Below are 14464 nucleotides of genomic sequence, written 5' to 3' on the forward strand. Positions count from 1 at the left end.
GCTTCACAACAATATTATTCCAGTCTCAAACAGCGTATAGAAAAATCAAACACATATACCTTTCTGTGTGATCTCTGATTTCCCATATTTTGTTATGATGATTGTTTCTTCCTTTATAGGTCAGCATCAAGAAAATATTTTCACATTCAGAGGAGAAAATTGGTGACTGAAATTTTGTGGGGAGATTCTACCTTTGTTTTAATGATGTCCACCCCAAATCCTGTATTGTGTCAGTGACACTCTCTCCCCTATTTTGTGATAATACAAAACATGCTGTTCTTCTTGGAACTTTCTCTGTGTACTTCATTACTCATATTTGATAAGGATGTCACACTGCACAGCAGTACTCCAAAGAGGACGGACAAGCATAGTGTAGCCAGTCTCTTTAGTAGATCTGTTACATTTTCTAAATGTTCTGCCAATAAAATAAAGTCTTTGGATTGCCTTCTCCACAACATTTTCTGTGTGTTCTTTCCAATTTAAGTTATTCATAATTGTAATTCAGAGGCATTTAGTTAAATTTATGGCCTTTGTATTTCACTGAATTAATGAGTAGCCAAAGTTTATTGGATTCCTTTTTGCACTCATGTGAATGGTCTCAAACTTTTTATGATTTAAGGTCAATCACCAATTTTCACACCATACAGATATCATTCCTGAATTGTTTTGATCTTTTGATGACTTTACTAGATGATAAATGACAACATCATCTGCAAACAACCTAAGATGGCTGCTCAGATTGTCTTAAAAATAGCTTGTACAGATAAGGAACAGTTGAGGCCCTGTAACACTACCTTGGTGAACACCAGAAATCACTTCTGTTTTACTCGATGACTTTCCTTCAATTACTATGAACTGTGACCCCTCTGACAGGAAATCGTGAATCCAGTCTCATAACTTAGATAATATTCTATAAGCAAGCAATTTCACTACAAGCCACTTGTGTGGTACACTGTCTAAAGCCTTCTAAAAACCTAGAAATATGGAATCAATTTGAAATCTGTTATCAGCAGAACTGAACACATCATGTGAATGAAGAGTTAGTTGTCTTTCACAAGAATGATGTTTTCTAAATTCTTGTTGAATATGTGTCAACAGACCATTCTCTTTGATATAATGCATAAGGTTCAAACACAATGTATGTTCCAAAATCCTGCAGCATATTGATGTTAATAACAGGGGCCTATAATTTAGTGGATTTCACATACTACCTTTCCTGAATAAGGTAGGTACCTACAAGCTCCATTTCTTAAAAGTTTCTATGTTTTGGCTTGAAGAAATTCATTCTTCATTTCCTTGTGAATTTTGATTTAAGTTGTACAGAGTTCAGTGGATCCTCATGGTTTTTATATTGTTCGTTCAAGCTCCAGTGGCGGTGTTTAGTGTGGAGACCTGTTTGTGTTGTACCTATATTGTGGTTTTATTTGCAAACTGTGGCTGAAAATTGACATTGTTGTATGGTTGCGTTTAAGCTGGAAGTGATTGCATTTGCTAAATAGCATGGAAATAGGACTGCAGAAAGGCACTTTGGGCCACCTACAACTGAAAAAATGGTAAGAACTTGGCAGAATCAGGGAGATGTTTCTAAAAAAAAGCACCTCGCACCAAACATAATCTGAGAAATGGAGCTATTGAATGATCAAAACTTGTCAGGACTCAATACTTGGCTTTTAGAGAACAGAATTTCAGTGTGTATGAAAATGATCCTTCATAAAGCAAACACAAAGTGATTGCCAACTTTAGCGGATCCAGATCATAATGTTCATGATTTGGATCAACTCATGGTGTTCAAGATTTATGAAGTAGTATTAACCTTGTATGCAGACCAAGACAAAAACATCACAGAACGTGCAAGCTAAGAACCACAAAGAAATTATTGGGTTTCATCGATTTGTCATTAATGCAAGGAAAAGAGAATAGTTTGAATTTTCACAGATAGGAAACATGAACAAGACTCTGCTAACCATTGATGAGCCTTATAATGGAACTATGGGTTCCAAGGGCACAAAAAATGTTATTGTTAAAACTTCAATATTATGAAGAGGATACATTGCTACTCACCATATAGCAAAGATGCTGTCACAGATTGGCACAACACAAGCTAATAAACGTTTAGCCAAAAAGACCTTCATCAGAATCAGTTAAAAAAACACACACACACACACACACACACACACACACACACACACACACACACACACACACACACGCGCGACCCCAGTCTCTGGCTGCCGAGGCCAGATTTGGCCTATGATGTATAATTCCAGTGAAGGCCTTTTTGGCCAAAAGCTTATTTGTGTGACAGTCTTTTTGTCATGCCTATCTGTTACTCAGCAACTCCGCATATGGTGAGGAGCACTGTGTCCTTTTCATAATACTGTCATTATTCCAGCCTGGATTTTTCATTGTTTCATTATTAAAACTTCATATCATGAAAAGACTAATTACACAGTCATTTTATCCTGCTGTGCTGATGGGCAAATTTGCTGTCCCTTTTGATTTTTAAAGGAAAGATGCTTCCTAAGGAACAATTACTGAAAGAAGTACTGGTGTTTGTCTGTATACACAATAAAGGCTGGATGGATGGAGGAGGAATGAGGTTGTGAATAGATAAAAATTAGTCGAGGTGACCTGGAGGCCTACTGAAGAAGCCTACCCTTTTAGTATGGGATCAGTTTTGTTCTCACAGAACAAAAGACAATAGACTGAATGCATTGAAGACTCAGTTAGTTGTAATTCTAGGAGGACTAACTAATTTACTTCACCCATTAGACAGATGTATCAACAAATCATTTAAGGGACATATGAAGGAGGAGTGGAACAGATTGATGCAATCTACAGATTTTGAAATTACATCATCAGGAAGGAGGAAGAAACCTAGCATTTCTCAAGTTTGTGAGTCGAGTGAGTCAAAGCTTCATGGGACTTTATAAAAGCTGAAATAATGATGAAATCATTAAAAAAAATATGGAATCAGCAATCCATTGAGTGTTACAATGGATAATTTATTGTATGAGGCTTCAGATTCTGACATGGGGGCATCAAGTATTTCTTCCTTCAGCACTAAGGATGAATTGTGCAGATTTGAGGACAAAAATTAAAAGGTTAGCACTTTTTCCTACTTATATTGCCTAGACATTATGTGTATGTGTACATATGTGTTATTATTGTTTTGCAGAAGATGTATTAAGTGAGAAACTTTTTCCCAAAAATAGTCTAAAAAGCGGTGTGCGTCTTTTACACTGGTGTATCTGAGGCAGCAGTAAATGTGGTAAGACTTACAGATAGTTGACATAACATCAATGGAAGCTTCTAGCTGTAAACAGACTGTTGTTCCAAAGATGTATGACATTTGAAGTTTATGCAGGCATATGAAAAACACAGAACTGGAATGCTTCAATTTGACATGGGAATAAAAAAAGAAATATTATTTAATGATATACTGAACTTTAGTGTAGGTGCATAATCATTAGACATTACATATCATTGGAAGTGACAGGCATTGTCCAGTTATGTTGATGTGTGGGTTGTCTGTTCATTCTTAAATGATCTCACAATGTCTTAGAAAGCTAGTGCACAACAAAATATACATAAGTATTATTGTGGAACATTAATACTACGTGTTTCAATTTTTAATATGTCTGTGTTCTTCCAGTTGCCAACAGAGTAGCCCATAAATGTTACCAAAATATTTTCATCACAGATACTTAGGACACTATCTTCACCCTCTTACTTCCATATACTTTACCAGAGACAACACCTGGAATATAAAAAATCAAGATAACCCAAAAATTAATAAAAACTTAGCATTAAATAGCTAAAATGTCCTTAACATATAAATTGTACTTTACTCTCACCAATCAGACATTAATGCAGTCATTGTCATAATGTGGAAGTAAGTGGAGTGATTTATCTGATGTCCAAAAGAGCAGGCTCATTGGCTTTCAGGTCAAGGGTGGAAGCATGGATAGTGCCCTTTTGTCATTCATGGTATACTTAAGTCATGGTGACACACAAACAGTTCTGAACTGGTAGTCACCAGATGGGGGAAGAATGTTCTAACAAGTAAGAACCTGGAACAAATGTGTGTATCACTTGAATGCAGTCCCAGATGTTCAGCACAGTGAGATGCACAAACATTACAACTGCTGCAATGTGCATTGAGCTGCTTACTGGTTGATTTACCATATAGCACAGATGCTGAGTCGCAGATAGGCACAAGAAAAACACTGTCACACATAAAGCTCTAAGCCAGTAAGGCCTTCATGAAAAATAGTCAACAGACACACACTCACAAAAATGCAACTCACACACACAGCTGCAGTCCCAGGCAACTGAAACCACACTGCAAGCAGCAGCACCAGTGCATGATGAGAGTAGCAACTGATGGGTTTAAAGAGGAGGCTGGGGCAGGGTGGAGGAGGGATAGTATGGTAGGGGTGGTGGACAGTGAAGTGCTGCAGGTTAGATGGAGACCAGGGAGAGGTGGGAATGGAGGGGGATGGGGGGTGGGGGGGAGTAGTGAGAAGGAGAGAAGAAAAAGTAAAAAGACTGGGTGTGATGGTGGAATGATGGATGTATAGTACTGGAATGAGAACAGGGAAAGGGCTGGGTGTATGAGGACAGTGACTATCCGGCCGCTAGTCCGTATGGCTAGGCGCTTCAGTCTGGAACCAAGCGGCTGCTGTGGTTGCAGGTTCGAATCCCGCCTCAGGCATAGATGTGTGTGATGTCTGTAGGTTAGTTAGATTTACGTAGTTCCAAGTCTAGGGGACTGGTGACCTCAGATGTTAAGTCCCATAGTGCTTAGAGCCATTTGACAGTGACTAACAAAGGTTGAGGCCCAGAGGGTTATGGGAACGTAGGATATATTGTAGGGAAAGTTCCCACATGTGCAATTCAGGTAAGCTGGTGCTGCTGGAAAGCATCCATATGGCACAGGCTGTGAATCAGTCATTGAAATAAAATATGTCATGTTTGGTAGCATACTCAGCAACAGGCTGGTCCACTTGTTTCTTGGCCGCAGTTTGTCTGTGGCCATTCATGCGGACAGACATCTTGCTGGTTGTCATGCCCACATAGAATGCAGCACAGTGGTTGCAGCTTAGCTTGTAGATCACATGACTGGTTTCACAAGTAGCCCTGCCCTTGATGGGGTAGATGATGTTAGTGACAAGACTGGAGTAGGTGGTGGTGGGAGGATGTATGGGACAGGTCTTGCATCTAGCTCCATTACAGGGGTATAAGCCATGATGTAAGGGGTTGGGAGTAGGGGTTGTGTAAGGATGGACAATTGTATTGTTCAGGTTCAGAGGACACAGAATACCACTGTGGGAGGGGTGGGAAGAATAGCAGGCAGGACATTTCTCATTTCAGGGCATGACGAGAGGTATTCCACTACCCCCCCCCCCCCCCCTCCCCTTCCGTCCCCCAATCTCTCCCCTGCCCTCCGTCTACCCTGCAGCACTTCACTGTCCACCACCTCTACCATGCTTTACCTCCCCATCCATGCCCCAGCCTCCTCTTCCCCCCCCCCCCTTTCCCAGTCGCCACTCCCATCATGCACTGGTGCTGCTGCTCAAAGTGTGGTTTCAGACTGCCGGTGTGTGTGTGTGTGTGTGTGTGTGTGTGTGTGTGTGTGTGTCGTCTGTTTTTGACAAAGGCCTTACTGGCCGAAAGCTGTATGTTTGACATTCTTTTTGTTGTGCCTGTCTGTGACTCAGCATCTCCACTATATGATTAGTAGCAACTTTCCTTCTCATTATATTGGTGTATTCCTTCCTGGATTTTCCATTGTTCGCTTGTTACTGGTTGATTTGAAGTTTTGTCTGCATAAACTGCAGTTTTTCAAGAGTTGAGAGGTGTTGACAGTCCAGACAGACTCTCCATCTGAACTGACATTCTTGCAATGACTAACACAGAACCACTGCTTCTCCACAACTGCTGATGTCTGATGAAGCAAAATTTTTGATGACTGGATGTGCTAATAAGCAAAATTTCCAGCACTGATCCCAGTAGAATTCATTCACGTGTGAAGCCCCAGGTGAGTCCAAAAGCTGTTGCATGGTATGCAGTTCTTTCCCTACTTAATTTATTAGGAATACTTTAAAAGTATGAAGGGCAATTTGTCTGTTTTTTATATTGTTTAATACATCAACCAGGTCGCAAGAATGAACACTGTAATAAGACAATTTTATCAGTGTGTTTAAGGGCTGAATATCATGCCTTTCCACTGTATACAGCAATTAAATAATGTCCTCTCAGGAATTGCATAGTCTAACAGAGCATAGTGAACTTCACTACAGATACAGATGAAATATTTGTGATACATGATATGTAACCAGTTGAAATACTTGCCAATGGCATTGCTGCAGCGGCAACAAAGGTTCCCAATGGATCACTGAAGTTAAGCACTGTTGGGCTTGGTTGGGTCACCATCTGAGTCTTCCAGGCCCTGTTGGCAAGTGAAGTGCACTCAGCCCTTGTGAGACCAATTGAGGAGCAACTTGACAGAAGTAGTGGCCCTGGTTACAAAATCTGACAATGGCTCTTCATATCTGCATCCAGTGATGCCTATGGACTGGAGATGGTGGCAGTCACCTGGTGCCATTGGTCCTTCCGACACCTGTTTCGACAGAGAGAGAGAGAGAGAGAGAGAGAGAGAGAGAGAGAGAGAGAGAGAGAGAGAGAGAGAGAATTGGAATACTTCTCAGAGACATGCACGAATCAGTCTGTTTACACACTTCTGTATAGAAAAAAACTGTAGGCAGTTAAGATAGAAAATGAACAAAATCTTCACCTTCTTCTTTTTTAATGGTAGTCTGAAGTTTATTGTGGGGAAAAAAGATGAGGGCTAACCAACTTTCATAGGCAGGGTATGATGGTGTATCAGCATAATTCTACGCACTGAGAAAATGTATTTTAATAAACCTTTGGAGTTTGATGTTACATGATATAAGCCAAGTATCTGTCTCCAGATTGAAATGATGAACTCTGCAACAGCAGTAATATTCGACTTGAGGTTTGATGCTGCCCATCAGCTCTGAGCCGTGATAGAGTGGTGTCATGATGGGTGACACCATGTGTGTGCTGAGTTTTGGTTTGCTTTGCTTGGGAGCATTAATAGTGTCATTTAATACAGTGTTTGTGGTTTTCATTGGGTCTGTAATGTGTGTTAGGAATTGTGGTGGTGTGGGCACATTATTAGAGCTACAGGTTTAGCTACTTGAACAGACTATAACAAGTTTACACTAATAATCAGTCAGAGTTTAAACTTTATCTTTGGTTGTCGTGGTAATGAAGATAAACACTGATTACAATTTATGTGAACTTGGAATTTCTTACGAATATCCTCTTCCATTGAAATATAAAATTCTTGTCTGACATGCTGCTTGAGAGATCAAGGCTCAGTTTGTGTGTTAAACTATTATAACTCTGTTTTGTTCATTTCTGAAACTGCATTTAGTTAATTTCCATGAGTTTCGGTTATCTGTAATGGTATCACTTTTTGACTTTGTGTAAAGTATCTGGCTTTTCAGTTGAGCTATATATATGACAAGTGATGTTTTTGATACCAGTTATAATTGGTTCACACTAATTTTCTTTTTTATTTTACCAACTGCTTTATCATCTTATCTGGTTATTTTTGTTTTGTATATTTTTGTGGTTGTTATTTTAGTTTTTGCAGTTTGTCCCCATTCAAAAGCCTCATTTTTCTGTGGTTTTCCTGTTAGGCTCAATATCTATTGTAATTTGTACAATTTTGTAATTGTTGTTTATATTTTTGCACCACAGGAATAGGTGCATCATGGCTTCCATTTTGAAATTTTGTTTGTGTTGCATTTTGAACCTTGTTATGATGCCATTGGTAAAAGTTGATGGGTGTTTCGAGGGCTCTGGTTTATCCAGGTGCAGTGTGAAGCTGCTGTGAAGCATGTGTCCACAGTATTTCCGTGTGTTTTCCTAACAGTCAGTGCTGTACAGTGTATTGCATCAGTTTCTTTGGGAATGTTTGTGTTGGGAAAAGGAGGTTGCAAATATAATCATGTTCATTACAGACACTTCTCAACCAACAGAAAAAAAAGTTCGCTCACACTCCACATGCCTTACCTGTACCATTCGCAACACACAGGGAGTGATAGCCGGGACAAATTCCCAGAGATCACGGCGGTTGCCAAGGGCGGGCGCGGGGGTGGCCAGCAGAACGGCCGACCCCCGCAGCGGCTGTCGCAGACACAGCAACCGCTGGCCAACGGGAAGCTCACCATCACCACGAACCCCCTGGCAGAGGCCGAGGTAACTGCACGATTCCTGGCATCCGGCACGGAACCTCGGGAAGATAGACGCAGTGTAACGGAATGTGTAGTTGGAATACTGGAGGTCTTGGGCCTTGAAAAGAAAATTGACTGCATGCCACACTGTTATCACTTACATTTTTCAAGTTGAAACTTCCATCCTAGTTAGTGCTCGCGACTATCCGTCTTGTTGCATGTCTCTGTAGTTGTGTAACTCTGAGGAGTTACTGTGGTGATAGTTATGTTACAGGAACTTTGACAAAGACTCCTTATGACTGTAGGTCTTGAGCTGTACTTAGAGATTTTAGTGCATGACCTGTCTTCTTTAGTCATAACCTGTGAACCATTCTCATTGTACACTCTCGTCTGAGAGAAGCCTGATATTTCACATTTATCCTAAATTTTGTGGATCTCTTGCCACTGGTATTCAAGAATTAATGAGTATATGCATGCATGAGAAGAATTCTGGATACTGTGTACTGTACACTCTGTTGTTTGTCAGAGACAACAGTTTTGATCTGGTGGAAAATAATATGTAATGTTTACTCTATTACCTAAGTGAATGCAGGTATCAGCAGACTGAATTTGAAATTTTATAATTTAGTATTATGTTCTATATTATATGTGATATATTATTTGTGTACTGGAGACAATGATTGACCTTTACAAGGAGAAAATAATGCAAAAGGAAAGAAATGTGAAATTCGCAATGACAACAAAATGGCTGCCTGTATCAAGTACTTTAAGTAGTTGTTTTCCAACATTGCACCAATAAGTGTGAGAAGCTTATGTGGTGGCACGTACATCATTTTGGTTAGATTAGACAATTATGCCCTCAACAAGTTTTGAGCCAAAGTGAAGGAGCTTTTCAGATACTCAGCCCAAATGAAATGTGGAACACTACCTAGAATCTTACCTGAAGTTATTCAAATACCTTTCATGCTTACTATTATCCACCTTTGTTGTGACAAGTGTGGTACACACAGCAAGAAACAGCTTTCAAGTGGGCAAATAGTCATCATTTGTTTATTGTGGAAAAAGATAATTAATATGTTTCTCATTAAGTCACCCAATTGTGATGATTTAGTTATAGAAAACACAAGAAACCACTGAAGGTCAAGTGTCTGGTTACAATCTGAAAGGTATTATCAAGGCCAGTTTCAGTTAGAAGTTTGTGATGAGGCACTAGCAGTGATGTGGAGCACAAGGCCTAGGATAGTTATCCACGAAGCACAATGAATGAAGTGTAGCCAGTTGAGTCCCAAGATTGCACCTGATGAGATTAAAGTTCCTTCCTATGTCGAGTGTGGTCAGTAGTGTACTCCAGATGAGGGACAGCAGTGTGGCTGGTGTAAGGCCTGTAGTGAACTACCAAAGTAGACTGTGCTTCTCGTCAGTGGTAGAAATGCCACACATCAGTGAGGGGAGGGCAACATTCTGACTTTCTGGTACAGACAAGTCAGTATTGTCTCTGTCCTGACTGGTATTGTTGTGCCCATCTAGAACTGTTGCAGTTGTTCCTCAGTGATGCAGCACGAGCAGGCTGATGAGTCGGCAACCTGTGGGGACATTTTATCTAGCCATCAGACTGCATGTCGAGTTACGATGTCCTTTTCCACTAGGAAATTGCAACTGACCTTCTACCTCTGAGAGACTGGTGGCAGTGACACCGTATCCCTTCTCCCACTCCGAGGAGAAGATGGTCAACCACTGTGATTGCAGTATCTGGCAAAGTTGACTGTTGCGCTGAGACCCGGGACCCCAAAAGGTGGTGGACCAGCAGTGCAAAGCAGTTCCTATTGGTAGTGGAGTGGCCAGTGTTTGCTGGCCCACAAATACTGTTCTGTGTTGAAGTGGAGGAAAACTGCACAAATGCCAGAGAGGAGTCCCTGAAACAAAAGGGCTTGTGTCCCAGTTGCTGTGGAGCCAGAAGGTTTAGAACTGAGGACAGAGGATCGTGAAGGATGGCCAAAGCGACATGTGAGGAACGGTGTGAACAAAAGGAAGAAGTGTGCAGAAAAGCACGAGTGGTACCCGGAAGGCAGAGAGGGGCACTGAGACCCAGCAGCAAACGGGATGGGAAGAAGCGTGACAGGTGCGGGAGCCTGAGCGTGAGCACCTGGGCTGTGCCAGTGAGGATGGAAGCCAGGAGCAGAAGGTAAAAACAAAGTGCTAGGGTCAACTCAGTGGATGAGGAATGAAAAGACTGTGAGGGCTGAGCCCATAGGGCAGTGATGAATCTAGCATGTTGTTGTAGGACACCCAAACATGTGAAGGGCTCTGAGTGCCCTGCCATCCACACAGAGAGAGGTGTCCATGGCTGCAGTGGTGCGGCAAGTACAATGACAGAGGCACATTCGGGTCCACCATGGTTTAGCACTTCTACTTAATTATTATCTACTCTTCGGTAAGGAAATCCTCAAAACTTCGAAGACAGATGAACTGACTTATCAAAAGCACATGTCATCTGATGTTATCTAGAATCATAAGTAGAAGGTTAAAATGAAATTTTTCTCCACATAACTGAAATATTCATAGATTGCCTGGATCTACATGAAGTGTGTGGTTTACAGTGAAAGTGATCGGTTCCAGTTTTTAAACATTTATTCTTCCATTTGTAGCAGCTTATCAAATCCATCATGACACACTGCAAAGAGGCCGAGTTGTACAGTATGTCTTCATAAAACAACTGACTGGTTCACAAATCAAGAAACATACTTTTTCACAACTTTAAATCTTAGTGAAATAATATTCAAATAACTAACACAGGTTACATTTCGAGATATCAGCTCAAACTGCCCGTCCCAGCAGCCTCGCTGCTTCCCTATTTATGTATTCTAAATAATGGCTGGTCACTTAGACCATTATTACTTAATAATGACAACATATTTTTAATCATATTTACAATTAAAAGTTCCAAAGCTAAGATGTTCTGATTACACAGAATAATACGTCTAAAGTTACAGAATTGAATAATATGTGAAATTTATAATGTAAAAATGTTTTTAAATGTGAAATTTCCATCTAAATATGAGTACAATAATGAACTTCACATAGGTAATTAATACATGCTAATTACACAATGACTCGCATTCCCAACAATAACTGAGGCTAAGAGGGTAAAACAAAGCAGATTTGTTGACAGAATTTGTAACAGACTCCTAGAATTTTATAATTAGGCGTATATCTGGTTACAACAATACGAGTTTAATTAAGTCATTAAGACAGAATGTTCTTTACAGCTTTCATCCTAAATTTACGTTTTACAATATGTGCCTTCATTTGCAAGTGACAGAATAACTTCTTGAATGAGTAAACTACATTCTTAAAAGTCCAATTTTGTGAATAATTACAGTTGGTGATTAATACCATATATTTTATTCATACCATTTTCACTATTTCAAGTCTTTCCTATTGCTACAATGAATGCCACAGTCTGTTAAAATACATCGTTGTTTGTTTTATTTTGTAATAGTATCTGCTAATTAGTCTCCAATTTACTGTCATTTTTATGAAATTCACGAATCACCACAATACCAATCATTTTAAAGTGTGGTACACCCTGTCAGGGAATCGAAGTTTTCATTAAGTCTTTGTATATTAGGTACATTACAGTGGAAAGGCAGCATCTGGGAGGGACGACTGTGGCAGATGATCTGTCTGATGATCACAAAGGGGACCTTGGTGTGTCATTTGCTTTTGTAACCATTGCCAACTTTCTTGGTTTTGACTGTATGTTTGTCGGTGTAAGAGTGTGTGTGAGTATTTTTTTTATCTACTTTCTTAGGAGAGGAATGGGATTTATGATCATCTATTGGGATGTTTGTCTCTTATACAGGATACGGCAGAACTAAGCGATCAGTTTTGAGTGATAACTGATAACTGCTCTGGTGTTGGGGGGGAGCATTTGCATATGGTCTCCCTCTGTTCCATCCATGCATGACCCCATTACAGTATGGCTGACATGGTTTGGACCGCAGCTATTCAGTGTCCCCTCGACGATCACCAGAGGTGTACGGCCAGTGTAGGAGATCGCTCCCCACACCATGATGCCGGGTGTTGGCCCTGCGTGCCTTGGTCGTATGCAGTCCAGATTGTGGCGCTCACCTGCACGGCGCCAAACACGCATACGACCATCATTGGCACCAAGGCAGAAGCGACTCTCATCACTGAAGACGACACGTCTCCATTCGTCCCTCCATTCACGCCTGTCACGACACCACTGGAGGCGGGCTGCACGATGTTGGGGCGTGAGCGGAAGACGGCCTAACGGTGTGCGGGACCATAGCCCAGCTTCATGGAGACGGTTGCGAATGGTCCTCGCCGATACCCCAGGAGCAACAGTGTCCCTAATTTGCTGGGAAGTGGCGGTGCGGTCCCCTATGGCACTGCGTAGGATCCTACGGTATTGGCGTGCATCCGTGCGTCGCTGCGGTCCGGTTCCAGGTCGACGGGCACGTGCACCTTCCGCCAACCACTGGCGACAACATCGATGTACTGTGGAGACCTCACGCCCCACGTGTTGAGCAATTCGGCGGTACGTCCACCCGGCCTCCCACATGCCCACTATACGCCCTCGCTCAAAGTCCGTCAACTGCACATACGGTTCACGTCCATGCTGTCGCGGCATGCTACCAGTGTTAAAGACTGCGATGGAGCTCCATATGCCACGGCAGACTGGCTGACACTGACGGCGGCGGTGCACAAATGCTGCGCAGCTAGCGCCATTCGACGCCCAACACCGCAGTTCCTGGTGTGTCCGCTGTGCCGTGCGTGTGATCATTGCTTGTACAGCCCTCTCGCAGTGTCCGGAGCAAGTATGGTGGGTCTGACACACCGGTGTCAATGTGTTCTTTTTTCCATTTCCGGGAGTGTATATTAACGACATAGCCATCTTAGATTATTTGCAGATGATGCTGTCATTTACCATCTTGTAAAGTCATCAGATGATAAAAATGACTTGCAGAATGATTTAGATAAGATATCTGTGTGGTGCGAAAAGTGGCAATTGACCCCGAATAAAGAAAAGTACAAAGTTATTCACATGAGTACTAAAAGAAATCAGCTAAATTTTGATTACGCGATAAGTCACACAGATCTGAGGGCTGTAAATCCAACTAAATACTTAAATTGGAATGATCACATAGATAATATTGTGGTTAGAGCAAACCAAAGACTGCGGGTTATTGGCAGAACACTTAGAAGGTGCAACAGGTCTACTAAAGAGACAGCTTACACTACGCATGTCCGCCCTATTCTGGAGTACTGCTGTGTGGTGTGGGATCCACATCAGGTGTGACTGACGAATGACACAGAAAAAATACAAAGAGGGGCAACTCGTTTTGTATTATGGTGAAATAGGGGAGATAGTGTCACAGACATGATACATAAATTGGAGTGGCAATCACTAAAACAGAGGCGTTTCTCGTTGCGACGGGATCTTCTCATGAAATTTCAATCACCAGTTTTCTCCAAAATTGCAAAAACATTCTGTTGGCACCCATCTACATAGGGAGAAATGATCATCACAATAAAATAAGAGAAATCAGAGCTCGCACAGAAAAATTTAAGTGCTCGTTTTTCCCGCGTGCCATTCGAGAGTGGAATGGTAGAGAGACAGCATGAGGGTGGTTCATTGAACCCTCTGCCAGGCACTTTATTGTGAATAGCAGAGTGATCACGTAGATGTAGATGTGGGGTGGCCTGCATGGTCACCAGACTTGAGCATTTGTGATTTCTTTCTTTGGGGATACCTAAAGCAAAAGGTGTTTAAACATCACCTTACACCCTACCAGAGATAAGGGAGCAAACTATTGAAGAAGTGATATATTTAAATGAACTGTTGAGAATTTCAGAGATCTTTTCCAAAAGTGTAATCATCTTGAGGGCATTATTTTCAACACTGAATGAATGTAAAATTGTATGAACTATTGGTTTTGAATTTAAAAATATTCTTTCAGTGTCTACCACAATTACTTTTTTATAACTCCTCAAAAGCTTAATTGGTTCTTTCACACTTGGTATATCCAGTCAGTGTAATGAGTGACCATGTGATGATATAGTAGTAAATTCTTTTCAGACTTTGTTTAGTATATGTGCTAATTTTAAAAGAAAATTATTGCGCAATGGGACATCATAATGTCTCAGAATACGATCTTGAATCCTGCTAT

At 41.2% G+C, this 14464-nt stretch overlaps 1 protein-coding gene across 4 annotated transcripts in view; it reads left to right on the plus strand.

Moving 5' to 3' along the window:
* LOC126291818 (interference hedgehog) overlaps positions 1–14464 on the plus strand; it is a 505061-nt gene that overhangs the window by 483701 nt on the left and 6896 nt on the right. For 2 of the 4 annotated variants that reach the window (XM_049985517.1, XM_049985518.1), the window contains exon 14: positions 8132–8295. The exons of the other annotated variants lie outside the window; for them this stretch is intronic. In XM_049985517.1, the coding sequence (XP_049841474.1) occupies positions 8132–8295 (164 nt within the window). The remainder of the gene's footprint in view (positions 1–8131; positions 8296–14464) is intronic. 4 annotated transcript variants of the gene reach the window in all.

The sequence above is a fragment of the Schistocerca gregaria genome, chromosome 9, assembly GCF_023897955.1.
Source record: "Schistocerca gregaria isolate iqSchGreg1 chromosome 9, iqSchGreg1.2, whole genome shotgun sequence".
Classification (NCBI taxonomy): Eukaryota; Metazoa; Arthropoda; class Insecta; order Orthoptera; family Acrididae; genus Schistocerca; species Schistocerca gregaria.